General features: G+C 38.5%; 1 protein-coding gene across 1 annotated transcript in view; it reads left to right on the top strand.

Annotated features, from left to right (window-relative positions):
• Positions 1-26,954, top strand: part of CLIP1 (CAP-Gly domain containing linker protein 1) — a 63,728-nt gene that overhangs the window by 34,270 nt on the left and 2,504 nt on the right. The window contains 17 exon segments of the mRNA XM_085238550.1: positions 2,486-3,430; positions 4,780-4,896; positions 5,857-5,914; positions 6,148-6,231; positions 7,593-7,749; positions 8,402-8,567; positions 8,662-8,877; positions 9,836-11,120; positions 11,123-12,117; positions 13,273-13,410; positions 14,692-14,798; positions 17,103-17,239; positions 21,036-21,081; positions 23,215-23,235; positions 25,963-26,080; positions 26,342-26,501; positions 26,683-26,732. Coding sequence (XP_085094676.1) covers positions 2,486-3,430; positions 4,780-4,896; positions 5,857-5,914; positions 6,148-6,231; positions 7,593-7,749; positions 8,402-8,567; positions 8,662-8,877; positions 9,836-11,120; positions 11,123-12,117; positions 13,273-13,410; positions 14,692-14,798; positions 17,103-17,239; positions 21,036-21,081; positions 23,215-23,235; positions 25,963-26,080; positions 26,342-26,501; positions 26,683-26,732 — 4,800 coding nt within the window.

Below are 26,954 nucleotides of genomic sequence, written 5' to 3'. Positions count from 1 at the left end.
GTATCTCAGTAGCATTAGTAACAGCGGTGCTGTCAAAATATTACTCAGCATTGGGCCCAGGACAGATGTGCAGCAGATGTTGATTCCTGGGATTTTCAAACGTTTCTGAGAGAACAGAGGCTTTTCTCAGTAGGAAGGTGCTAACTGTGTTCAGTTGTATTTGGAGCAAGGCTCAGAGAGCTGATGTAGTTGATTTCAGCAGTTCAACATGTGTCTGTTAGCAAAGTCTGTTGTACTGTAACATTTTATTGTGTATCTGCTTATTTAAAAGCGAAGATCCAAGAAGAATGAAAAGCTGTGCTTCATAGATTTACATCTAGGTGTCCTTGCACCTGGAAAGTCATGACAGGTTTTGGTGTATTTCTTTTTTTTTTTTTTCCTTTTCAATTTAGTATTTGATGAATAATTCATAAAATCTCAAATACAGGAAATCTGAAATGTCCACGATTCCAACTAATGCTCTGATCAAAGTCAACTCAGTAATTGTGAATAGTGCAGCTCCACATTTGCTCTTAACCAGAAGGCCGAGAAGCGATCTGCCCTGTTATCTCGGGGTTCCCTGGATGAAGGGGCTGACCGAAACCCCCTGTACTTTGTGGTCAGCTGCTGTGCTTCTGGCCAGCTCCGAAGCAGCGAACCTCAGCGATCTTGGTCAGACCTAATGATAAGCCTCTATTGATAAGTGCCCTTTGTCCTAAATTCTTTACAGATAAGTACATCTCCATTAAGATGCTGCTGTTGATTGTTTCTGGAATGTGGCATTTTTATAATGAGTAACAGATAAGAGTGCACCGTTCAGGCTCTATTATTAGGTGTTTTTATTACAGAAAACCTGTAAATCTGCTTCTAGAGATGAGGAATCAGATACATTTTCAGTTCAGAGCAATGAAATGGAAATAAATCATGAGTGCTAGTTCTTTTATATCTTACAGTGTGAATCTTTCACAGTCACTTGATGTAATGAAGCAATGAATTTAATTCTGCCTTTTTCTCAGACTGATGAGTTCCCTGCAGGACAATGTGTGAACTTCCTCTAGAAAATACATCTTTTCTTTGTGTTAGAAGTAAAAAAGCAAATATTGTTATCTCGCTCTGAAAAAAAACAAAAAGTCATCACAAATCTTTAAAACTCATAAAGTACAATGTCAACTGGAAAGAAATTCACAGTTCTCTACTGTGAATCATTTTTTTCTGCAGAATCGTATATATATATATGTATATATATTTATTTTTTTACCTATTCCCCTTTTATAAATTCTTTCATCAGTAAAGAGGATGAAAAAGTCATATATATTTTTCTTCTATTCTGCCCACAGCAGAATAGGCTGCTGAGCACTTGACAGTTTTTGTATCATGCTCAAAATTCATTTATTTGTCTTTATAAATATCTGCACATTTTTAATAATCTCATTGCTTTTTATAGTGGTTTATTCACTGCTCACTTCAGATAATGCTTCCTACACTTCCTTGCCCCTTCCAACCACTTTCTTTAATCAGGGAGATGAAGAGTATTAGCTCTTCTGGATAGATAGGGATAGAAAGCTGAGTATGTGTCATATTGTGTGTAATTGATTGCCTTCTTGGAAGCACACATATATTCATGCACACACACAGCTCTTCTTGAAGTTAAATAGGAATGAATATTAGAAATGTCCAAGAACATCACCTACAATAAGTACTGTTAAGGAGCAGTTGCAGACAGTAGTGTCTTTTTCAGGCTGTTGGGGGATAATAAGAAGGCTGAAGCATTGATTTCCTAATTAGAAGTCATTGTTCTGGTTTTGTGTGATTTTCATACCAGAAATTTCTGTAATATTTGTTGAAAAGCTCAGATGAAGTGAGGAAGGTTTTTCAAGAGAACATTGGAGAGAATATGGAAGAAGTTTCAAAGGATCCATATGCTAAAAAGGCAGTTGTATGTTTTTCTGACAGTCTCATAGTTGACTTACGAATTTGGAAGCAATTATTACAGCAGTTAGAGAACTGGGGGTTCTCCCATCTTTTTTCCATCTGCTTTAAAATGGTTCTAAGAAACATTTTGTTAAATGATGATAATGTGCATAAACAACTTTGCAGGCTTTTCTTTAGCAAGTTATTATTTGCCAATAACTTCAGAAAAATGAGTTTAAATAAACTCCATCTTTAGGGAGAACATAATATGCACGGAATAGAAAGATGTGGGCATCTGTACATTTTCTTTCCTTAAATGATAATTTATGCATAAATGAATTATCAGTTGGTCTTGTTTCGCGGCCTTCCATTTAAAAGCAGTATTTTCTTAAGCTTTCTTTAGCATTTCCACAGAAATAGGAGTTAGCAGTGAAGCTCAGAGGTATCATAATCCAAACCGCTGGTAAGAGGAGGCTAATGATGTTGGTTTGCAACACTTGGTGATTTCTTTTCACTGTGGTCTAAGTGTGTCCATGTATTAAACTTACGACTTTCATAATTCTTTCTTCTTTTCTTAAAATGCTGTTAATCATAGGTGGCTACAGTATCAGAAAAATCTCGCATCATGGAACTAGAAAGAGATCTAGCATTGCGGGTGAAGGAAGTAGCTGAGCTTCGAGGGAGATTAGAGTCTAGTAAACACATTGATGATGTGGATACTTCTCTTTCATTGTTACAAGAAATAAGTTCTTTGCAAGAAAAAATGGCAGCAGCTGGCAAAGAGCATCAGCGCGAGATGAGCTCTCTGAAAGAGAAGTTTGAAAGCAGTGAAGAAGCACTGCGGAAAGAGATCAAAACACTTTCAGCTTCAAATGAGAGAATGGGAAAAGAAAATGAATCATTGAAAACTAAGCTTGATCATGCCAACAAAGAGAATTCAGATGTAATAGAGCTGTGGAAATCGAAGCTGGAATCTGCAATCGCTTCCCATCAGCAAGCAATGGAAGAACTGAAAGTTTCTTTCAGCAAAGGAGTAGGGGCTCAGACAGCAGAATTTGCAGAGTTAAAAACTCAGATGGAGAAGGTTAAATCAGACTATGAAAGTGAAATGTCGAATTTAAAACTGAAGCAGGAAAATGAAAAATCTCATCATTTAAAGGAGATTGAAGCACTGAAGGCAAAATTGCTGGCGGTCACAGAGGAGAAAGAGCAAACCCTAGAAAACCTGAAGACCAAACTGGAAAGTGTGGAAGATCAGCATCTAGTAGAAATGGAAGACACTTTAAACAAATTACAGGAAGCTGAAATAAAGGTAAAGGAGCTAGATGTACTGCAAGCCAAGTGCAATGAACAAACCAAACTTATTGGTAGTCTTACACAACAGATCAAAGCTTCTGAAGAAAAGCTTTTGGACCTTGCTGCACTTCAGAAAGCCAATTCTGAAGGTAAATTGGAAATCCAGAAACTTAGCGAGCAGCTTGAGGCAGCTGAGAAACAGATACAGAATTTAGAGACTGAAAAGGTTGATGGAAGTAGCAAGGTTTGTATCAACATCCATCCTTTTATTTTTACTTTGTTTTTGTTTTTACATTTTTACTGCTCTAAACTGCTGTAGCAAACTCATCACAGAAAAAAAACCACAAAACTTTTTATTAGCAGTGTGTCTTTGTACCATCTGAGGAGGTTTAGAGAAAGTGTTAATTGGTCAGATCTCTGAACAGGTTCTATTGCTTGGTCTGCACCACTCAGCAAAAGGAAAACATGCCTCTGTGGAAAGCTTTGTGTTATGGAAGGTTACTTTTTTGACTTATCTGGGAGAAGAACCCTCCATCTTAATATACGAGTTTTTTCGCTGTTGGTGCTAGAACTATTGGCATAGCGACGTGGGGTTCAGTGGGTTTTCTTCCTCTGATGATTACACTGAGTTGTAGAGAGATTCTCTGTTCTCAGTTTGTGCTGGCGTTATCTCTACTACCTTTGCTGTCATCAAAGATGATAATGGAAGAGGCAGAGTGCTATTAAAACCAAAACAAAGATCCTGGAGGAATTTTTCTTTAAGGTAAAGGTATGCAGCAGTGTTGTCAGGGACCTTCTCATTGTATTTTTGAAGCACAAACTGCAGCTTGATAAATCATACCAAGATTTCTTATTGGTGTGTTGCATGTCTCTTTAAGGCTGTTAGTATGCTATTCATACTAGAAAGTTGTTCTGCCACTGCAGCCAGAAATAAAAGTGCTAAGATTTAATTTCATTCTGGTGCTTTGGGGAAACCCCCTGTCAACGCATAACCTGACAAACAAGAACAATTATAAGAGCAGTGGGAAGGTAGCTAGAAGTAGCTCTCCTAAACCCTTCACAGATGGTTCCAAGATACCTGATTTTTGTGAACTATTGGCACCATATTTTTAGCTCACACTGAATTTCTGACCATCCTGGGTGAGGTACAGAATCTTTTGGAAAATGGCATCCCTGTGTGTATTGGTGTGAACAGCCAGTTGAAACATACAGTGCTCAATGTTAAAAAAATTAAAACAGTAAAGAACCAAAACTACCAATTTAACTGATTCTGTAACTATTTGGAAATGTTTCAGTGTGCTTCAGAATGTCTACCATCAACTGTTCTAATTCTAAGATAACTACATTTCAGTTATTTCAACCATGTTTCAAGATCCAATCAGTACTGTGATGTAGTCATCAGTGGAAATCAGCTTCACTCAGTTAACACATTACATTTTTTTTTCTTTTTTTTTTTTTTTTTTTAATTTTCATTTTGTTCATCTTACAATGATTTTAATATTATAGTTATTTTGTTCAAAGTCAAATTTTAATTTCTCTTTTTATCATTCATGTTTGTAATTTTATTTTACTCCATTTAACCATCTTTGTTAGGCTAGTAATCTGGCCAAAGAACTGCAGGGCAAAGAGCAAAAGCTTCTTGACCTTGAGAAAAACTTGAGTGCAGTAAATCAAGTTAAAGATTCTTTGGAAAAGGAACTTCAACTTTTGGTGAGTAATTCTCAGAAATTTTGGCTTTTTCCTTCGGATTTTGGTTGTTGCGGTGAGAGCATAATTAAATTCTGAGGATCAGTTCTGAGTGAGGAAAGTCTTCCAAAGCTATTTTACTTACAAAAAAAAGGCATTGCTTCATGACAAATAGGATCCATCTCAAAATGAAAAGAAGATCTCACTTGACTTGTGTTTATCAGCTGTTTTGTCTAAATTGTCCGTTAAGAAATCACAGGTAAAATATTAAGCCATATGAAAGGTGTCATGCAGCTTAAATTTAGACTATTAATTAAGGAATGTGTGACCTGTTCTATAAATTAAAGCTCACTATAGGAACACCTTGCAAATGTTTTTTGAAGACATTTTTCACCTGATTCCATTTGTAAGTATTCTGTGGATGGGTGCAATTCTCCTGAAAACTACACCATAGTTAGCAACAGAAGCCATGCTCCTTTAGTTTTACTGTCCTTGTCATAAAATCTTTCCATGGCCATAGTATTTGACATTGATGTCAGAGTCTCACTTAATGTCTTCTTCAGTATTTTCCCTTGTTTTCCACTGTCTAGCATCTCTTCCTGCTGGGAGAGCTGGAAAACACTGGTATGAGATTGATCACAGGACTGCAGATGTCCACTGTGCAGCCTTGAATAACGTGGGTAGCTTCTTACATTAGAAGCCCAGAACTCATGTTTCTTACACTGGGCTGTGTCTGCAGTTCTTTTGCTATGGAGAACTTATTCTGAAAGCTTAGGGACTTGCTTGTAACGGAGGCAAGGGATCAGTCTTGCATTATGATGCTGAACATCTCCGTGTTAAGCTGTAATTCAAAAACTTCAGTTTTCACTCCTATCATAAATAGATATGGTTTGTTTTCTACATGTAGAATACCCAATATAAATTCAGTGGCTGAATTATCCTATTAACATCAAATCTTACCTCAGGTTTTTGTCCATTTTTCAGAAAGAAAAATTTACTAGTGCAGCTGATGGAGCAGAAAACGCTCAACGCGCTATGCAAGGTATGTCTGCTGTGAAATAAGTGAAAACTAAAAAGCTGTAGAAAACTATACTGCAAAATAAAGTTTTCGTGTTCTTTCAGATTTAAACTTGGCAACACAGTGGTTGCAGAAGCTAGGGGAAAGACAGGGTTACTTGCAGTCTGTCCTCTTGAGAGCAGCATATCTTGCAAGTAGATGGAATTGTTTGCATCTAAGTAGTAACTAACTTTGTCTTTAAAATTTTACTTGCTTAGAAACAATAGAAAAACTAAACCAAAAAGAAGAACAGTTTGCACTCATGTCTTCAGAACTGGAACAACTGAAGTCTAATTTGACTGGTAAGGAAGAAATGAAATGGAATATTTTGAAATATGCATCAGCTTTGTGCTTTCTTATGCCTCCTGCTCAGCTTCCCATATCTTACATAGTATGCAGTGCTTTCACAAATGCATACACCATCAAAAGAAAGCCTTCTGTGGCATTGCATATAATGACACGGCAAGATGACCATTGTATTAAGGAAATAGTGCAGAAAGGCAAAAGATTTCCCGGCTGAGTGTATTCCAAATCAGTAGTTAAATTCTTGCTTTAACACTGCTACAAAATCATGTGATAATGGTCAGGTCCCCAACAAAGACTTGGTGACCAAGCAGAAGCATAATTAGTATTCTCCTTTTTAAGGACTCCATAGAGACTGCATGTTAGTCTGATCGTCTGCTTCTTCCTATCTCTCAGAGGTGGGAGGCTTGCTCTGTCCTTCTAGTTGTGTATCTTAATTTAAAACTGATTTAGAAAGAAATTAATGACTGTTTACCCTGTAAGCAAGGGACAGTACCTGCCCCACATCGAGTCATTGTGCTGGGCCTCCAGCACAAGAGAGATGTGGACAGGTTGGGCGTGGGGGGAAGGCCACAAGGATGATCCAAATGCTGGAGCAGCTCTGCTCTGAAGAGAGAGGAGGCTTCAGAGGACCTTATAGCAGCTTTCCAGTACACACAGGGTGCCTATAGGAAAGTTGGGGAGCAATTTTTTAGAGAGAATAGTGATAGGACAAGAGATAACAGCTTTAAACTAAAAGAGGATAGGTTTAGATTAGACATTAGGAAAAAATTTCTTCACTGCAGGGTGGGGAGGCACTGGAACAGGTTGTCCAGAGAAGCTGTGGGTGCCCATCCCTGGAGGTGCTCAAGACTAGGATGGATGGGGCTGTGGCCAACATGGTTTGGTGGCTGAAAGTCCTGCTCATGGCACTGGGGTTGGAACCTCGATTATCTGTAAGGTCCCTTCCAACCCAAACCATTCTGTGATTTCATGACTTTTTTACTGTACCTTCATGGTGCTTGCATTGTTTCTTCCTGCTATGCTGTTGGTGAGGTGTGCATGTCTCTATTGTTATATTGCTTCATTTCTATCTGACACATATAGCATAACTTCTCATGTCCTGAAGCTAAGTGAATCACTTCTGAAACAAAGATCTTTTAGGTAGTTGCTTTACCACTATTTCTAAAGTGTTCTTAACCTTCTGCTACAGCTAAAAGTGCAAAGTTCAAACCAATTATAATTTTTAGTTTCAGAAAGATAATTCAGGTGGTCTGTAGTATCAATATAATTTTGTTTATAGTTCTTTATGGTCTTCTAGCTAATCAGTGCATACTCTTTCTCTTAAGCTTACTAGACTACTAACCTTTGTTTTGCTCAGTGATGGAGACTAAACTGAAGGAGAGAGAAGAGAGAGAACAGCAACTGTCTGAAGCTAAAGCCAAACTAGAAAATGATATTGCAGAGATCATGAAGTCATCAGGAGACAGCTCTGCCCAGCTTACGAAAATGAATGATGAGCTACGGTTAAAAGAAAGGTATTCCATCATTTCAGGATATTTTCACGTTAATTCTTTACTCCTGCATTTCCTGCTTCTCATTTTCTCTTTGCAAATAACTGAGCAAGATAGTCACATTGGGTGTCACATTGATATGACAAGTGAATTTAGTCTATCAGACTTAATTCATCAAAATAGTCTCCTCACATTTACTTGAAGAGAGTCTTGGTGTTTTTTTAGTTTCTACAATTCTATGTGACATACACTTTTAACAGTCCAGAATAAATGAACATTTTAGGTGTATACTGTCTCATGATTGTGCTTCATAACATTTACTTACCCAAAAAACTTAATTTATTTGAATACAGAAGAGACTCTTCCGTTTCTTTTTTGACCAGCAAGAGAAAATGTAGTTTCTTTCAAATAAAAACTATTCTACGCACAATCTATTTTTACAGAACCCCAGGCTGGGCTCAAGTTAAGTGGCAGAAGTGTTGCTATGCACACAAGCAAATGTCGTTCCCACATGTGTACATTTAATTTAGCAGAACTTTCCAATTATGTTAAATAATAAAATCTCTTTCTAAACGTTTGGACAGAATATAGGACTTCAACATAATTTAGAGTCTTTTACCTCAGAGTTTGTCATGCTGTCAGCTAAAAGTAATGTTCTTTTATTTGGTCTTTTTAGGCTGTTGGAGCAAATACAACTTGAGCTTACAAAAGCAAATGAAAAGGCTGTTCAGCTTCAGAAAAATGTGGAACAGACAGCACAGAAAGCTGAGCAGAGTCAGCAAGAAACTCTCAAGACTCATCAAGAAGAGCTGAAAAAAATGCAGGATCAACTAATGGACATGGTAAGAAATTTAAAAAGCACTAGCTAACTATATTGAGAATAATTACTGTGATGTACCACGGCATCTGTGTTCCAACTGTTTTATTTTCTATTAGAAAAAGCAAATGGAGACCAGTGAAAGTCAGTATAAGGATCTTCAGGCAAAGTATGAAAAAGAAACTTCTGAGATGATCACCAGACACGATGCAGATATCAAAGGGTTTAAGCAGAACTTGTTGGATGCAGAAGAGGCACTGAAAACTGCACAAAAGAAAAATGATGAGTTGGAAACACAGGCTGAGGAGCTGAAAAAGCAAGCAGAACAGGCTAAAGTATGTATACTTTCTTATTTTGCAAGTAATTTCAAATTCAAATCTTTGTATTTCAGTGACTCGCTGATTTGTTTTTTTTCCTGGCTTCACCATTTTATAGTAGTTTATTTACAGTGTTTGAATTTTTCCATGGTAGGTTAATGTTGATTAGGGAAATGAAGCACACGCAACCAGCTGGTTATTCATTACCATTTTATCTTCATAGATATTTTATTGACTTACTTGACAGTAAGTTGGAGCCAAATATTATTCTCAGTGTTACAAATGCATGAATTTTAAATAAAATATGTTGTGAAATACTTCATTTAAAGGTATTATACACTTGAAATTTTGCTCTGTAGTATGATCCTGTATTATGTATAGCTATTTGATATGAATCTTGACTTGAATAATTTACATTTTGCCTCCTGTTTCTGTGACATAACTGCTGCTTTCATCCTAGATTAGTTAGTGGCTATAATGTTTTATGCTTCAGCAAAATGTTCAGTATATTAATTGGCAAATAAGTCAACTTTTAGGTACATCACTTACGTGGTGTTTTGGCAATATTTCTTGGGCAGAATCTTGAGGAGAACTAATTACAGAAGGTTACTTTGGGAATTGAAGGCAGTATGTAATGCGCATTTTAACTTAGATTCTGATGAAACCATTCTGTAGCTTTTCTTTCTGAGCAATGTTCATTCAGAAGAGTCATTGAGTGCAGTTTAAAAAACATGATGAGTACAGAATAGCCTTCAAACTATGAAACCACCAAAATATTTCCTTGTGGATGCTTTGTAATGAAATATCATTGGTGTGTTGTCAACAGTTTAGTTTGCAGAGGGGCTCTGTGCCAGAATATATGCAGTTTTTTAAAAAACTTAAATCACAATAGCACTGTTTGCCCTTAATCCACATTTCTCATTTGTCTGCTTGACTTCATTTTTGTTTTCCCTTCTCCCTGACTTTATTTCTTTAGTCCTTGAGCTCTGTGTTAGCATCAGCCAGAAAAGAGATTGAACTAATGTCAGACAAGATGAGGGATTTAATATCAGAAAAAGAGACTCTGGCACAGGAGAGGAATACTCTAAAATTAGAGAAAGAGTCATTGTTATCACAGCACCTAGAGATGGAGTCAAAGATTTTGTTAGTTGAGAAAGATGGAGAAGAGCTTTGGACAAAAAATGAAGAACTTAATTCAGAAAATAAAAAAATTCTAAAGCAGAAAGAAGAAGCTGAGGCCAAAAGTCATCAGGAAAGCACAGAAAAGGTAGCACTGATTTCTGAGAAAAGCAAATTGCTCTCTGAAATAGAGACAGCACAGGCAGATCTTCTGAAGGTATCTCAAGAAAATGATGCTCTCCGGTCTTCAGAGTCAACCTTGCTCCAACAGTTGAAAGAACTTCAGGCCAACAAAGATGCTATGGATGTGGCATGTCAGAAACATATCAAGGAACGGGAAGAACTGGAGCGTTATCAGAAGAAGCTTTTGGAAGAGAATGATGCAGTCATTAAAGACAAAGATGATGTCATTCAGAAACTGCAAAGTTCTTACGATGACCTGGCTAGAAATCAAAGAGAGCTACTACAAGAAGTGTCAACTCTGACTGCAGAGAGAGATTCAGCCCAAGAAAAATACTTGGATCTAAAGAGTACACATATAGCCTTAAAAACTCAAATTGACTGTCTGCTGCAGACAAATCAGAGTCTGCAGTCTGAGAAAGAGATGCTCCTGAAAAGCAGAGAAGAGCTGTGTGTGAGTTTGGCCAATACTGTTAGTGAAAAACAGGCATTAAAAGTGAGAAGAGACGAGATGCAAACAGAACTAGAGACTGAACGTGAGAAACTTGAAAAAATGACAAAAGACAATATGGAGTTGAGGGCTTCCCTTTCTAATCTCTCTAATTTTCTTGAAGAAATGAAATCCTCAAGAGAGACATCTAACTCTGAACGTATTCATTTGCTTCAAGAGGCTCTTTCTGCATCAGAACAAAGGCTTTTGACTGAAAGGGAGAAACTTCTAAATGAAAATAAGGCAGTTACTGAAAAGCTCGCTAAGGCCACAGCAGATGCTGTGCTTGCTGAGAGAGCCTTCACTGAGAAGATAAATGCACTGAACTTGGAAAAGGAATCTGTTTTTTCTAAGTCATTGCAATTTGAAAAGCACAATGAAGCTCTCCTGCGAGAGAAGGATGACTTGGAGAGAAAGTACTCTGAGCTTGTTGATGAGAAGAAGTCTCTTGAAAACGCAGTTTCTGATATGAAGGAAAACAGGAGCTGGATTTCTCAGCCAGGACTGTTCTGGTCCAAGAGAATACCACACTCAAAGATTCCATTGAAGCCCTCGAGGAAGAACTAAAGAAGAAGAAGCTAGAAAATCAAGAGTTGATAGCTTGTAAAAGTGACCTTTCAGATCTTCTGAAGGAGGCCCAGGATGCCAGAAGAACATTAGAAAATGAACTGGCTGCTGTATCACTTGCCAAGCAAGTCCTGTCATCTTCATTCAGTACCTGTTCCTCTGATATAGAAATACTGAACAGAGAGAGGACTGAATTGCAAGATAAATGCCAGAAGTTAACTGGTGAGGTTGAGAATATGAAAGAAAACTTGACTGTAGAAAAGAAAGCTAGAATATTGGATAAGGAATCCTTTTTGTTGGAATGTTCGGAGCTACAAAAGAACATCAGTTTCTTAGAGAAGGAGATGGAAGTGATGAGGGAGAAAAATAAAGAATTTCTGACTGAGAAAGAGCTTTTGGTTCAGGAAAAAGAAAAATCTGAAACTAAACTGGAGGAAGTAATTAAAGAAAAAAAGGTTCTCTGTGCAAAAACAGAGCAGCTGGCATCCAAAATTGAGCAACTGAACAGTGACTTTACTTCCCTGTCTGTATCAAAAGCAGAACTTGAGGACACACACAGCTGTGTCTCCGTGAAGCTAGATGAACTTCAGCACAAATATGAGGCGACGGAGAAGGAGAAAATGGAGTTAGTTCAGGAAAATGAAAGTCTGCATGCTGAGTGGAAGAGCCTGGTCATCATTAATGAAGAAATAATAAAAGAGAAGGAGAAATTGTCCGAAGAATATTGCAAACTGCGTGAGAAAGTAGTGGCACTTCTAGAGCAAAGTGATGCAGACTTCTCATGCAGACTGCTGTTCTCTGAGAAAAAACACGAGCTGCTGCTGGAGGAGATGAGCAATCTGGCTTTGAAACTAAGAGAAATAGAGACTCTCCAGGCCCAAACATTTATGCAAAAAATTGAGGTATTGAAATACATAAACAATCAAGTATGGTTGTACTAATACTGAGCACTAACTCAATGGTTTTCTCTCTGCACTTCATTGCACAATCAGCACTTCACCTCAGTATGAAGAGGCTGGAATTTTGTTCTCATTATCTTGGATTTTTTTCAGGTTGTGAGTCTGAAAGATATTTCAATTATAACATTTATTTTTAAATAATTCCTAAATATGGGAGCCTATGTTGTTGCTGAATGTTGCAAGAAAACAACAAAAACTGTGAATAAAAGGAAGGTTTGTTTTCTGAATCTGTTAGGAAAACTGGGCCGTTCCTCTGTCAAAGTACTTTGCAGCTTAAGAGCTGGAGGAGGAATTGCAACGAAATACAAATCTGTGTTACTCCAAAAGTATAAAACAATGTCCTGCTGCTGTAAATGTCATTGGGTTAAGAAAACAATGCAGGAGAACCATTTAAATTTGCAATGTAGGACTTTTAGATATTGGCAACCACTGTGTTCTTTTTATTCACAGAAGTGTTTTGTATTCACCACCAACAAATTCTGAATAGTAGTTTGAATTTTACTTTGGCTTGAAGCCCATAAAATCATTTTTAATGCAAAATGGAATCGAGATATCCTACAGGAATGCATTATGCCTGCCTAGACATTAAAATACACTTATGAATTATTTCATTTTATGAGGGCATAATGAAGAACACTAAAACAATGTGATCATTGGCTTTATTTGTTATTTAATTTTAAACTCATTCTCACATTTTTAGCATTTTTTATAATTTCACATTTTCTGAAAATGGAGCGGTCTGTTGGAAGTGAATATCTACTGAGCTACTACTCTCTAAAGTGTTCAGAAATCTAAGAGCAATCACAGCGGCGGTAAATAGAAATCCAGGTAATTAAAAAGAAGAAACACGCTTCCTCAGTGGTGACACAAGTATGAGATTCCAATCAATTTCTGCATGGAAGTGGATCTACTCATGACCACTTATTTTTATACTTTATGCAGCTTCAGAATGCAAGTACATTCCTGTTGAAGTCCGTGTTTAATTGGAAAGCAGCTGGCAAACAGTTGAGCTGTGCATAAAGTATTGTGGTTCCTCTTTTGCTTTCAGATGTCCCACTGGTAATATTTTCTTTCCTTCCATCCTCCCTTTATACATAGGCTGACAAAAGAGCAGAAGAAGTTTTACAGTCCATGGAGAAGGTGACCAAAGAGAAGGATGCCATTCACCAAGAAAAGATTGAAACTTTGGCATCTTTGGAGAACTCGAGACAGACAAATGAGAAGCTGCAGAATGAAGTAATCATATTTAAATGCTTTTATATGAAAAGTATTGCCTAGCTTGTGAGTGATTTGGACCCTTCTTGCAGTGTCTATGTAGTGTGTGAAATCTGTGTTCTAGGCTTTGGTCACTTTCTGGTATGAAACACAACTCAGACTGATGCTTTGGTTCCCTGAGGTTGTGTCGGGTGCAGCCTCACACTGCAGTGAAGTGTGCTGCACAAAAGCACGAGCACAGATGACCCACAGAACTCACAGTCCAACAATTACAGCATTCCTCTAAGCACCTGTTTTTCAGTCTGTGCCCTGCCACTTTGTCATACGTCAGGGTTTGAAGGCAGGAAAAATGTCCTCACTAATCTCCTCTACACACTTAGGCCCCAGAATATCTTCATCTGACATCCAACTGGCAGTTTTTCTGCAGATGTGGAGCGCTCTGTTGCTTCTTTTTGATCATCATTTCGTGTTGTGCAGCTCTCCTAATAATGGGTAGTGGACAGCTGGGCTAACCTAAGTGCCACAGCTTGTTCAGAAACAGTAATGTTTTCCAAGGAGATCTGATGGCTCGAGAATTAAAAGCAATGACGTTAATAATGGCAGGAGTTTCTTCTGGGATTTAAAAAAAAAAAAAAGAAAATCAAGCACAGGGTCCTGTAATGCCATGAGAGTGGCTGAAGATTATCTGTTATGTAATATAATGTGTCAGTGAATGCAAACAAATAAGGTTCACAAGCCTGTGGGATTTCACTGGTAAATGCAAGCTCAGTAAATAGATAAGCAACAATCTGACCTGTGCAGCAAGATCTCTGGAAGGAATTGATTTCTTATGGTTGCAAGCACAACATTCAGGCTTCTGTTCCTCAGAAATTAAGGTATGGTAAAGGAGAACTTCTTATCAGTTATTTTAGAGGACTAAATATCAAAGGGAAGAGCTAATTTCAACATGCAGTATTGAGTTATTTAAAAAAAAGTAAAAAAAAAAAAAAAGCTTTGAGATGCATAGCATTTAAAATGGAGGTGCTTTGGACCTTTTATACCAGGGTCTATACATCAAATTACTGTAAGCTGCTCTGAAGAGGAGATTGAATTCTTTGTGCTCTGGACTTGAATTCAGAAGGGCTCAACCTGTTCTGTTGGACAAATGCTTCTCAGTACAAATGGTCTGAATTAATTTAATGAACAAAAATGACAAAAAGGAATAGCTCAGCTCAGGCCTCTGTCTCCCTGAATACTTTTCCAAGCGATGCACCTGAAGACAGCATAGTTCATTTGCGTAATTGGTATTTTTTTCTCTTTCAGTTGGACATGCTTAAACAAAACAACTTGAAAAATGAAGAGGAACTCACTAAATCAAAGGAACTCCTGAACCTGGAGAACAAGAAAGTGGAAGAACTTAAAAAAGAATTGTAAGTATTTCAGTGTACGTTTGTTAAACCACTACTTTGTAGTTACATTTACCTTTCTTAAAAAAAAAAACAGAAAAAAGAAATTCAGTACTTCTCTGGTATCCTTATTTATAAAGCAGATATTTTATCAAAATTAGATACTGGTTTGGCAGGCATATAGTTTGAAATCAGAATATTGCTCCTGAGTTTCTAAACATTATGAACAAATCCTTCATTCAAGCTTTGAAATAATTTGTTTGTTGGAGGAAGTATCTAGTTCTGCCGCCTGAGGGCACTAAATTATTTTAAAACCTTAATTGTTATCAAATCCAAACAGTATTTTCTTGTAAGTATACTTGGAGCATCAAGTAGTTTTAAGAGATATTGTTCGTTGATAATTGGGTTCTGTTTTTATTTCTCATGATGACCAGTTTACTCCACTTGCCACACTGTGCTCTTATTGTCTAACTGGTACCATACAAATGCCGTGTATATAAATATGTAAAATCAGAGTTGATCATTTGTCATTTGAGAAACTATTGCTTATGTACTGTAATGTGTAGCATTGCGCACAGAGTAACTGCAGAGCATCTGGCACAGAGTAATCCGTATGTGCAGTGTTGTTGTACCAAAGCTGTGAGTGAGCTGCTGTGAATAAAAGCCCAGCCATGTTGTTACTGCTGTCCAGGAGCTGCAAGTCCCACAGCTCTGAGATGTTATGCATGAAATCACAAATCTATATTCCTGCCTGCACACTGAGAGCTGGAATGTAGAATTTGAACTGATAGATAAGAGCATCTAAGATTAATTATTGCTATTAGTTCCATAAGTCATTTTGTGACAGTTCTCACCACTGCTCTGAGGTCAAGGCAGGACACAAAGGAAATGAGCACGCAGAATGAATACTTACTTTCTCAATGTGTGACCATTCTTAACTTGCTTTTAAAAGCCTGCCTGAATAGAGAGCAACCCTGCAGAGAAAGGTGGGATTTCATTCTGCAATTTCTGCCTGCCTCCAAGCTCGTGGGAAATGCCAAAGCAAAACAATCATTTCTAGACCAGCTGCTGAAATGCTGGGGCAGTATGGGGGCTAGCAGGCTGATTTCATGGAAAGACAAAATATATTAGACTGTAATTTTTTCAAGAGAAGACTGGTTTGAACAAACAGTCATGGTTACAGACGGGTATGCGCCCGTGTCAGCAGGTATATGCGTACCAAGGTCATTTGAATCAGCATTCAGTGAGGAGAGCCAGCCAGCTTAATCCAAGTCTGGATGGCTTGAGAACTGGTCAAGAAGTAGAAAGCTAGCTACTCTAGTGGTGCAGCTAGAGATCAGGGGTTGGAGAAATGGTTGGAAAATCTTAAGTCATATCATGTGCTAAATTCTAAAGGTAAATCAGACTTCCTTTTGTTGAACTGTGCTCAATAACAGCCCATAGAGTTCCTCTGTTTTGAAGTACTTGAGTGAGTTTCTGACTCTTGGGTTCTCCTGCCTCCCACAGCCACACAAGTATTTTTAATATTCCAGTCAGGGTTTAACTCTGTGTAATATTGGCACATTGGAGCTCTGAGACTCCTTTTTATGAAAACAAAACCCAGTCATAGAAGTTCCCATTTATTGAAGTTAAGCAAACCTTTTTCATTTTTTTTAAGATATATTCAAATATTGTAAGAACTTAGGTTAGTCACTTGTCCCCCAGGCAGGCAAAAACAAATCAAAAATAAACTTACTTTAAGAAAACAATATGTATTAGTAGCAAAATGAAACCTGCAGATATACTTCAGCTTTTGTTTTGTTGTTTGGTTTTGTACCTGAAAAATAACAAGAACGGAGCAGCTGACCCCACAGTCTCGCACATTCTTGGTTGTCTGGGTGGCAGACCTTGCAGGGAGCGCTGAGAGACTGTGAGCTTTTTTTGTTTTTAAAACCAGTTCTCATGCTTTAACTGCAGAGTACTCAGCCACGTTCATTTCTGAGCATGTCTGGGCTGTGCAGCTCACCAGCAGCTCCTGTGAGGGATGTTCCTAAATCCAAGTGCTCGATAACCACTGGAAATGTGCAGAACGAGCAGACTGAATTTTCCCTGCATTTCCTTGAGTTCTGATGCATTTAAAGGAGAAGGAAGCGATCATTTTGTGCTGCTGTCTCTTTTCAGGGTTAAGCCTATCCGTGTGCAGCGAGGTATGGCTCGTCATCTTTATTATCAGTCCCACCAGGCACGTGACCTAGATGTATTTTTCCAAGCTGTGAAGCTGATTCTCTCCCACAGTTTTTTCTTGCCTCCCTCGTTCCTATGGTAACAATGCACTCTCTGTCCTCACAGCGAAGCGCTGAAGCTGGCAGCTGCTCAGAAGTCCCAGCAGCTTGCAGCTTTGCAAGAGGAGAACGTGAAACTTGCCGAGGAGCTGGGCAGAAGCAGGGACGAAGTCACAAGTCATCAGAAGGTAGAGTGGCTGGAACGTTTCCTGATGTGTGGTGAAAGTGTGGTACATGCTGTTTCCACTGATGTCTGGGTGACGTTGCACTGCATGCTTGTGAGTGAAAGATGAGTTGTTCTGAGAATGTTTTAAAATAAATTTGGAAACCACCTGCACTGGGAGGTTAGTACTGCAGGCTAACAGAAGGTTGTGTAACCTACAAAGGATACTTAGGAGGCTTGGAAATAAGCATAAGTTAAATATGATTTAGCCAAATGTATTAACAGACACTTTCTATTTCTGTCAGGTGTAGTTTTATTATACAACTATGAGATCTCCATCTAAGCACTACTAAAGAAATCTATTTAATTCTTCTCCTTATTCCTGCTCTCCGTTCCCATGAAAAGAAAGAATATTTAGGATGTCTTTCAGAATACTATTTAAAACTACTTGTTGGGGTCTATAAAAAGCACTGTGCATGTATATGCTTACTTAGACATGATACTGTGCATGTACATGAACAGTGCTGCAGTCACGTATTGGGTACTGGAGGACTAGAATTCATGTGAGGTTGTTGTTTTTTTGTTATAGTTTATAGGAAAAAAACACTTTTTTTTTTTAATATTACACTTGGACTCATTGGAATCTTAAAGCATGTGCTTAGTTATACAGCTTACAGCACTGGTTCTTGCTAGAGAAATATTAGATTTACATCCATTAGATATGGTGGTTTCATTCCTTGTGGAGCATTTCTCGTGATGACACCATGAAGGCATCCAAGGAACATCTAGATTAAAAGCAAGAGTGGAGCATGGCTTTGTGTACTGGCTGAGAGAGCTCTTCTGCAGAAACGGGTATGAGTGCTCTCAGTGGCAGTGGAAGAGATGTCTTCCATCCTGTAACACAGGCTGACACTTTTGAGGCCAAGAGGCTGGCTTTTCACCCAAGGAACCTAACCTGCTTTGAAATACTGAGGATGAGAAACTACAGATCTAGCAAGTTTCTAAATCCTTTTGGCTGCTGCTAGGAGTAATGCATGAGCTTCTTCATCCTGAAGAGCCTTTGGAGATGATTAACCTGAGTCCCAGACGTGTGGGCTCAGCCACTGAGTCATGATGCATCTGAGTAGTGATGTGATAACAGAATGCTGTCATCCTAAATAGCCAGTGGGAGCTCTGCTCCCCACTCCCACATGTTTTCTTAAATTATTTCAGAATCTTTGAGGCAACCTGTTATTTTCTTGAAAGAGTTGTAACTTGAAAAGGAGTCAGCGACATCGCTCAAATCTTTCTGCCTATCCTAAATAGCCAGTCAGAAAGTCCCTGAAGGAAGGGGCCCTTCAGCCACAAGGCTGGCAGAGGCGAATGCAGTCTCACTGTGGCCTCATGTAGTTTCTAGATGAATTCACAGAGCAGTCTTGGTGTCTCCATCCTATCTGCCTGTGGATCTGTCAGCAGGAATCCAATCTCAGTGCCAGATCTGTGAAGCACAAAGAGCCAATCACCTTGCAAACAGGACTATTCTCAGTTCACTTTCACCATGACCTTTTCTGTCCATAAGCAGATGGCTCCCATAACTAAGATGTGGAAGGTCTGCTAGAGCTTGAGAAACAGCCTGTTTACCTTCCAATTTCCAGTGTGAACTTGGGGAATGTGGGAGTGCTGTTGCATTTCTTAAAGGTCGTATTTGATCCAGTGAGCTGTATGGACTCTTAACAGCCTGGGAGAGGCCTTGGTTGTTCCAGGGAATTCTGCCACGACAAAAGGAGCAAAGGCAAAATAGTGTCATGTAGAATGCAGGTTCTCTTCCAGGTGTTACACAATGAGCTCAGTACTGTTCAATTCTTACTGATGAGATGTGCAGTGCATCTGCCCGGAACTTAGATCTCTTGGTTCCTTGAGTGGAAGACGGATATCCTCCTAGAGAGCATTCTCTGGAGCACATAAAGTACTAACTGGTGCTAATCATCCTCTTCAGTCTGATGGAGACCTGCTGTTAGCCTTCAGAATGCAACTTTTTTCATGTTTCCTTTGGATCTGCGCTAAACCTAAACTTAAAGTCAACTTGTTCGGCCTTTGACTCAACCAGGTTCTTGAGGACTCTGGCACTGATAGCCCTTTCTCAGGTTAGCATGTTCACACTGATTCTACAACTTTTATTCTGAACGCACACTGTATTTAGGCACCGAGTTTCAGCACTGCTTGGACTTTTTTGCTTCAGGCTGTCTATGGAACTGAAAGAATGTTGCTATGAAGAACTGCTCCGTTGGGTTTAAGAGAACGAGTGCTGATGCTGAGAAAGAAGATGTCTTAGACCAGCATTGCTTGTGGAGCTGTATTTCATACAGCAAATGCTGAAAAACTGGACAATAGGGAAGAAAGCACAGAATGTAGCAGTGCTTCAGTCTGAGTTTCTGTGCATGTCTATTAAAATGCAGTAAGAAAGATAGCAAGCATATGTTTTAAGTATTTTGAGCAGTCACTATGGTAACTATAAATTCTAAGTGTGCTGCTAGTCAACTGGGTTAGTGAATCTGTGGCTGCATGTGACACACTTTGCAAAATTAATGAATATTCTTTCATGAATGATTTATCCTGACATCTAAAGGTTAAAGTGCCTAAAGATGCTGAGGGGTGGTTTTTTATATCGATTCATAAATAATTAGCTGTGTGTAATTAGTTAAAGATTCCTAGTCAGATAGATACTGAGCTTGGGGAGCTTTTCTGGCTTCAGAGTATTTGCTGTGGCATTTCAGGAGCTTCAGACTAGCCCAGGCATTTTAATTGCACTGGAAAACTGTAGAAACATCTATCAGCTGAGCTGCACCATCTTTTGTTAAGGTACATGAGGAGCCTGCTCCAAGGAGAGAGAGAGAGCAGACTTAACTTCTTGATGTCCTTTACTTGTCTCTGACATCCACTTCTGTCTTGTTCTACACAAAAATCTATCATTTCTCCACAGCCAACCAGGAAAATAAAAAGGATGAGGGATGCAAGGTTTGTGCTCCGAGTTGTGGGGCATCTCACAAGCATTGAAGGCTGTTCAGGAGTGAATGGGCACTGAGCAAGCAGAAAGGAGAGAAAAGAGGTGGAGTGGTGGGGAAAAAAGAAGACCTTAAAAATACTTAATTCTAACATTCTCAGTTACTTCAGTGTGTCTTCTATGTTGGGGCTTTGTGGTTTTGATGTGGTTGCTACATCTGGTTGGTGGATTTTGTTGATTTGCTTGTTGTGTGTGCCCGTCTGTTTGGACCCCAAACTGAAAAGGGAAACTTTTCAGTGGAAGTTGTGGTTCTGGGGGCCCTGCAGAGTCACAGGTTTGGGATGCAGTAACAGACACCAGACAACAGCTTTAGGGATAAATAATTCATCTCTATACAGTGGTACAGAAACCAGTACAGATCAGTACTGGTATCCAGGCTGTTACAGTAGCAAATCCAGGGATTCAATAGTACAATTATCCAGGTCAAAATGAGAGCGAATCCAGTAATTCATCAATACAGAGTGAAACTTAACAGCTGGGAACACAAACACTTACAGTTCTCTGTGGTGTGTGTGGGGCCAAGAGGTGTTCTGCTGCTGTGCTTCAAACCTCTTGTGTGCACGGGGCCTCAGAACAGCTTAAAGCTGTAATAGCACCTCGCCAGGTAACACTGATCACTAAATGATCCGTGTCTGTGCCTGCTTTGTCCTAGAAGAAAATCAATCACTGTAAGGATGTGTGCACTCTGTAGCCTCTCCCATATTGTTTTATGAACATGATATTCTGATATATTATAATAAGGAAATAACCCTTCATGTATTAACTGTGGACTTTCTGTATTTGTGTTTTAGCTGGAGAGGAGAGATCAGTACTCAATAACCAGTTACTAGAGATGAAAAAGAGGTAAGGTTTTTTTTTTCTGATACTTGTAACTATACAGTCCTACAGAAAACTTGGCAAAACATTATCCCCCCCCCCAAAAAAAAGCCAAGAAAAAGCATTTTTTCTCTACTATGTCATATTTAAAAGTATTGAGGTTTTTATGTGGCCTGGGCTTATAGATCATGTCTTTCACATTTCTTTATAAAAAAGGAGATGAAAATGTAATTCTTAATTTAAGAAAATATAAGAAAACAAGCAGTGGTTACCATTTCCTTTTTAGTTTGTTCATTTTTAGTCCTCTTTAGATTGTTCATCAGTCTGATAAATGTCATGGGTACAGATCCTCACCGGTCAGATTCTTAAGGAAGAAAAATACAGAGATGATAAGGATTTATATTAAATAAATAAAGGCTGTTACTCAGCCTTTGTTGGATTGTTTTGAGATATGAATCTCACTGTATCCATAGTTATTGCAGTTCATTCAGCACTGCTATTTAATACCAGGAGATTTGTCCTGGTTGTCTGGGGCATCCATTTGTAAACTGCTGCTCAGTAAATGGTCCCAAATTACAAAATGTACCATCTTCCTGCTGTTAATAGGGAAGGCTAATTGGCTGTGCACCAGAATGTCTTTAGAAAAATGTCGCCTTTTCAAAAGTAATTATATAAATTCTTAGAAAAAGGGGCAGATCTCTGTGACACCAAGTGTGTTCCGAGAAAAACAAACAAGACTTATAATTTCCTGTGCTAAAACACTCCAGCATTCATGTACGTCCTTGGCTACTCAGTATTTATACAGCCTGTTTTCATTCGCTAATAATCCGTTATTTGGTGGAAGGCGATTCATACTGTGTTACATCTCACCCTTCTTTTAAAGGACAGTATGCACATAGGATATTACACAAGCTAAAGCCTTCTTAGAGAATGCAACAGTTCTATTAGTCATTATACTAGTGGATGGACAAGTCAGCAGCCGAAGCTTCAGCTTTAAGCAGCCTCGTGAATTGGATCATAGGGTTTTTAGCTGTGTATAATAGCGTAAGTGCCACTTATACATTTAAAATACAAATTCTAGAGTAAGCTATAAAGAGCAAGAAGCGTGGCTCTGATTTTCCTTCTCCTGAGTTAGATCTGTCATGTCTGCACACACATACTCAGCAGTCAATTTTGTACCTGTTTTTACTCTATGTGAACTGCCTGAAATAGCCAACACAAATATGAAATCGTTACAGTGAACATTAACAGTACTTTCAGGGTTGTCAGGTCCATCTACCTTTGCTCACCTTTGGTTACAATGGGATGCCCAAGTTTCTGACTGACTTTAATGATATTTCTCTTTGGTGTTGAATAAACTCCAATACAAAAGATAAAACAAGAAGCAAGTCAGAGTCATTGGAACAAACTGTAGACCGTGAGGGCTTAAATGGAAGCGTATGGTCTTATTTGCCAACAAAAGCAGACTGAATGAAGAACTAATGAAACAAAAAAAGCTTGTCTCTAAGTTCCTGAATTCTACTGAAAGCTGGTGTTGAGGAGTGATTTTTTCTTTTTTGTTAAGAATCTGAAATACTGAAACAGAGACATCTGCTTATCTGTTAGGTCAGATCTCCAGCAGATCTTCCTTCCATTCCACCCACAGGAATTTAACAACTGCCCATGAAGCAGTTCAGCTAGCAGTGACAGGATATCAGTAGCTATGGATCTAATGGGGTTCTGTGTTACTTCAGTTCACTAGGGTCCTTGTGGGTTGCTAACTGTCTTACTGTCTTTGAGCTTGCGCTATTTATCGATACTCATTTCATTCCTCTCTCTTCCCTTTCCTACCCTTGCTTCCTTTGCTATATCTGTGTGTCTTTAATGGTAAGACTAAAGAAAGTCTATCCACGTTATAATAAATAACTTTTTTTTTTTTTTTTTTTTTTTTAAGTATAGCTGTTGTACATATTTTGGCTGCCTTTGTCCCTTGGTGTCTTGCTTTTGTTTTGTAAAATACTCAGCTATATATATATATAAAAATATATATAAAGTCTATATTTTTTACAAAAAAAAAAAAAAAGCCCATGGGTGTGTGCAAATTTAGTTCTTCCTTACAGTACTTGGCATTTCTATTCCATGTTTCTAACGTTTGGTTCTTGTTATCTTGCATTTTTAAAGCTTGCCCAGTAACACTTTAAGGTACCTGCTTCATTCTTAGAATGTCTGATTTTTGTAGTAAGGGAAGAATCTGGGTGATGGGCTTTTTTCCAAAAACAAACAAACAAACAAAAACAAAACAAAACAAAACCTGTCTCCAATGACTTCTACACACTGCTCAAAATGCGTTTTAACCTCCTTTTGAAAGTGAAATTTTAAATTGGCATGTGAAGTGACAGGTTTGTTCTTTTTTTTTTTAAATCCCTACTAGCAAGCAGATATTTTGAATATGGACTTCCAGGGAAGAAGTTTAAGTTCACTGCTTCCATTTTCCCTTTATAGAATGTATTGCCTCTCATATGAATCGCAGTGCAAACGGTGCTGAAGCTGAGGGTATCAGTGGGGCAGGCTCTCTGCTGATGCTGGAAGTGAGCTGTGATCCCCACTTAAGTATAAGTAATTAGTGAGATCTACCTACTGTATTTGTAGGTTATGCAGCCTATGCATTTTAGAGGGCCTCTAACCAGAGCTGTAAAGGATTGTTTCTGCAAACACTGCTCTGGAAAGGAAAAAAACAATGCTGTAATACAAGCACCTTTCCCCACCTCTTATTTTCTTTCCTCTGTCCCTCTCTTACTTCTTTCCCCTTGTGTTACAGTATTCTCAACTCCTATATATAAATACATATTTATATGCTTACAAACTGTTTACCTTTCCCAACCACCTGAATTCTTGTGCTTCCTTTTTACAAGGCCAACAAATGGCAGTCCACCATATTTGTACAGAAAGTGTATGTCTGGCCTTCATCTCTAAGATGAGGATCTGACCAAACAGCTGAAACAGTGCCTTAAAGCAAGTTCCTGAGCATGAGATGAGTCACTGGGGTTTCCATCTGCCGTTTAATGTAGTGTGCAGAGCAAAAGGAAAGCCTGGGCAAAGTGTCAGGTAGGAGAGAGCTTGTGAGGAGCATCCTGCAGATGTTCTTTTCCAGTGCAGCTCTGGACTGCAGAGAGCAGCAGTGTCCTGGACATTTGTGGGATGTTACTTTCCCACACCCTGGCATTTAAAAACATGGGTTAGGCTAGAGTGCATGAGTAATGCTACTGAAGAACACTGAGATTGTCATGGTTTTAGTGTTCTGTTGAATCAGATCTGATAAAGGATAATGAGGAGGTCTGCTAAATGCCACTGCCCTTTTTGTTAACAGGAGAATAACTTGTATTCAAGGCAAGATCGTGCAATCTGCAGCTTGTTGCATTTCTCTTCATATCAATTCTCTCATTGTAAAAATACACCAAAATCAACCTTTGGGTTCTTTTTTGGTAGCTGCACCAGCTTTTCTAAACCCCAGATTCTCCACTTGCTGCTTCTTTTCTGAGTATAACCTTAACAATGAAAGAATTACATTAACTGTGCTCTCCTTGCTGAGTTTCCCATTTATTGGGTCGGTGAGATTTACTGTATTTCACGCTCTGGGTATCATGGCTCTCACTAACTGTAGATACTGTGGACATAAAAAATTTCAGCTTGGACCTGTCAGCTATCCCCTACCTGCAGCATATTGTCCCACAGGGATATGTTCTGCTCTTTGTCCCTTCAGCACAGAGAGCATAGTTTTATATACTTACTGAAATGAAATCTCTGTGTTGTTTGGTCTCTGTGGTTACGCATTCTGACAGCTTGGCTCTCATCAACTCTCTCAGAGCCTGGAAGAGGAAAAATAGCTAACTTCTGAGCAGTGAGACCACAGTCATCTGCATGGAGATGTCTGCAGTCACATAGAGAACTGGCTTTGTCTTCAGGGGCCTGGAGAGTTGACAGTCAGCTGCCAGGCACTGGTGGTGCTTTCAAAAGCAGATTTCTCCTTTAAATAAGTAAACACAGATTATGGAATAGCAAGATTTTTTTTTTTTTTGGTGGCCTTTTTTGTTTTGGTTTTATTCTTTTAAACAAAAACCTGTTTAGTTTGTACAGAACTTCCATAGCAAAAGTCCTTCCATCAGAGGACAGCTGCTCTTCAGGGTGTATCCTGTGACTTTCAGGGAGACCTGCTAGTGTTAGTGTGAGAATGTCACTGTGGTGACGCCTTAAGGACACTAGCAGAGTAGAGAATGTGGGCAGAAGTCATCTCTCTTTTTCGTTAGATAACTGAAAAAGCTGGGAAGCCAGGACATACGTATACAGAAAGAGTTTGTGTCTGCTTGGGAGGATTTCTTTTTAAAACCTTTCATGAAGTAAAACAAATCCTACATGGATTTCTGTGAAACAGGAGTTGTTAAAAGCCTAGAAACACTCTAAGTGTCTATTTCAGGACATAACATTACTGAAATTAGTGAGGACCATTTGATATTTCCAGCATCATCAATGCTTTGCATGACAACTTGTATAATGAGCTTTGCATGCATGTTTTGTTGCTTGTTAATAAGTTTCAAGAAGTAACAAAACTTTGATGTTAGGTTTGGTGGAACATTGTGCAACATGTTTTTTTATCCTGTATCTCCTCAGTCTATTAACTTGTTTCTTTAAATTCAAACGGATACGATGATATGCAGATTCTGGCATGTGCTACCTAGGTAAACTTCTTGCTTTGTTTCCAAAGTTGTGACATCTGACATGTTTATAGAGATACAAAACCTTAGTTACGTACAGAACTGATCTTTGTTTTGAAGAACAACTTCTTATGGTATCCCAATACTTGAAATTATTCTCTAGGCAACAGCATTAACTTATTCTTGAGATGACTCCTGGTTGTGTTTGGTTTTCTTCTAGAGAATCAACATTGAAAAAAGAAATTGATGAAGAGAGAGCATCTTTACAAAAATCCATCAGTGATACTAGTGCCTTGATCACACAGAAAGATGAAGAACTGGAAAAACTCAGAAATGAGGTAAATGAGAAAAAGCAGAAAAATCCTATGGAAAACCCCATGGCTAGCAGTGTCTGACTTGTAGCTGAAGAGTTGGCTGATTTATTTTACTTTATTAACTTAGCATAGTTAAACCTTAGAATTAAATCTTTAGATGTCTATGTATGCCCAGTTAGGTGAGTGCTAGCCTGTGTTTGTGGTGGCAGTTTAGCACTAAGCGTGTTGCCTTTCTGCTTTCATTTCATTCTGGAGGACCTAAACATTCTCTAATGACTGTTACAGATCACGGTGCTACGTGGAGAAAATGCTTCTGCAAAAACCTTACAGTCAGTGGTTAAATCACTGGAGTCCGATAAGTTGAAACTTGAGGAAAAGGTGAAGAACTTGGAGCAAAAACTCAAGGCAAAAAGCGAACAGCCATTAACTGTAACTAGCCCCTCAGGTAAAAGAGAGAGCTTCTTTATTTCTCTGTGCTGTCAGCTTTAATCTTGCAGATTTTGCAGCTGTTAAATGCATAGTTAAAATGAGATAGCCCACTGTTTTCAGTCTCTGACTAAGCCATGGATGTTTCATGCTTTCAATTACTGGTTGTTTATGCCTTGCTTTTTTGTTTCTCTTTAAAGGTGATATTGCTGCTAATCTACTTCAAGATGAAAGTGCAGAAGATAAACAGGTATTTGATCTGAAACATTAGTGAGCTAAAACAGCAGTGTGTCTATAGGCACAGTGAAATCTTCCCAAATACAGTTCTTAGCAGATTTTGGAAATCAGGACTATAATAGACAGCTTTTTGTTTTCACCTTTTGCTTCTGAAGGGAAATGTCAATGGCTAGAATAACATGATGAAGCAAGCAGGAGAATTAGAGGTAGAAACTAGCTGCTCTGTTACCATATG

This window comes from Meleagris gallopavo, chromosome 17, assembly GCF_905368555.1.
Source record: "Meleagris gallopavo chromosome 17, MGAL_WU_HG_1.1, whole genome shotgun sequence".
Taxonomy (NCBI): Eukaryota; Metazoa; Chordata; class Aves; order Galliformes; family Phasianidae; genus Meleagris; species Meleagris gallopavo.
This window is presented reverse-complemented; position numbering and strand designations above follow the sequence as displayed.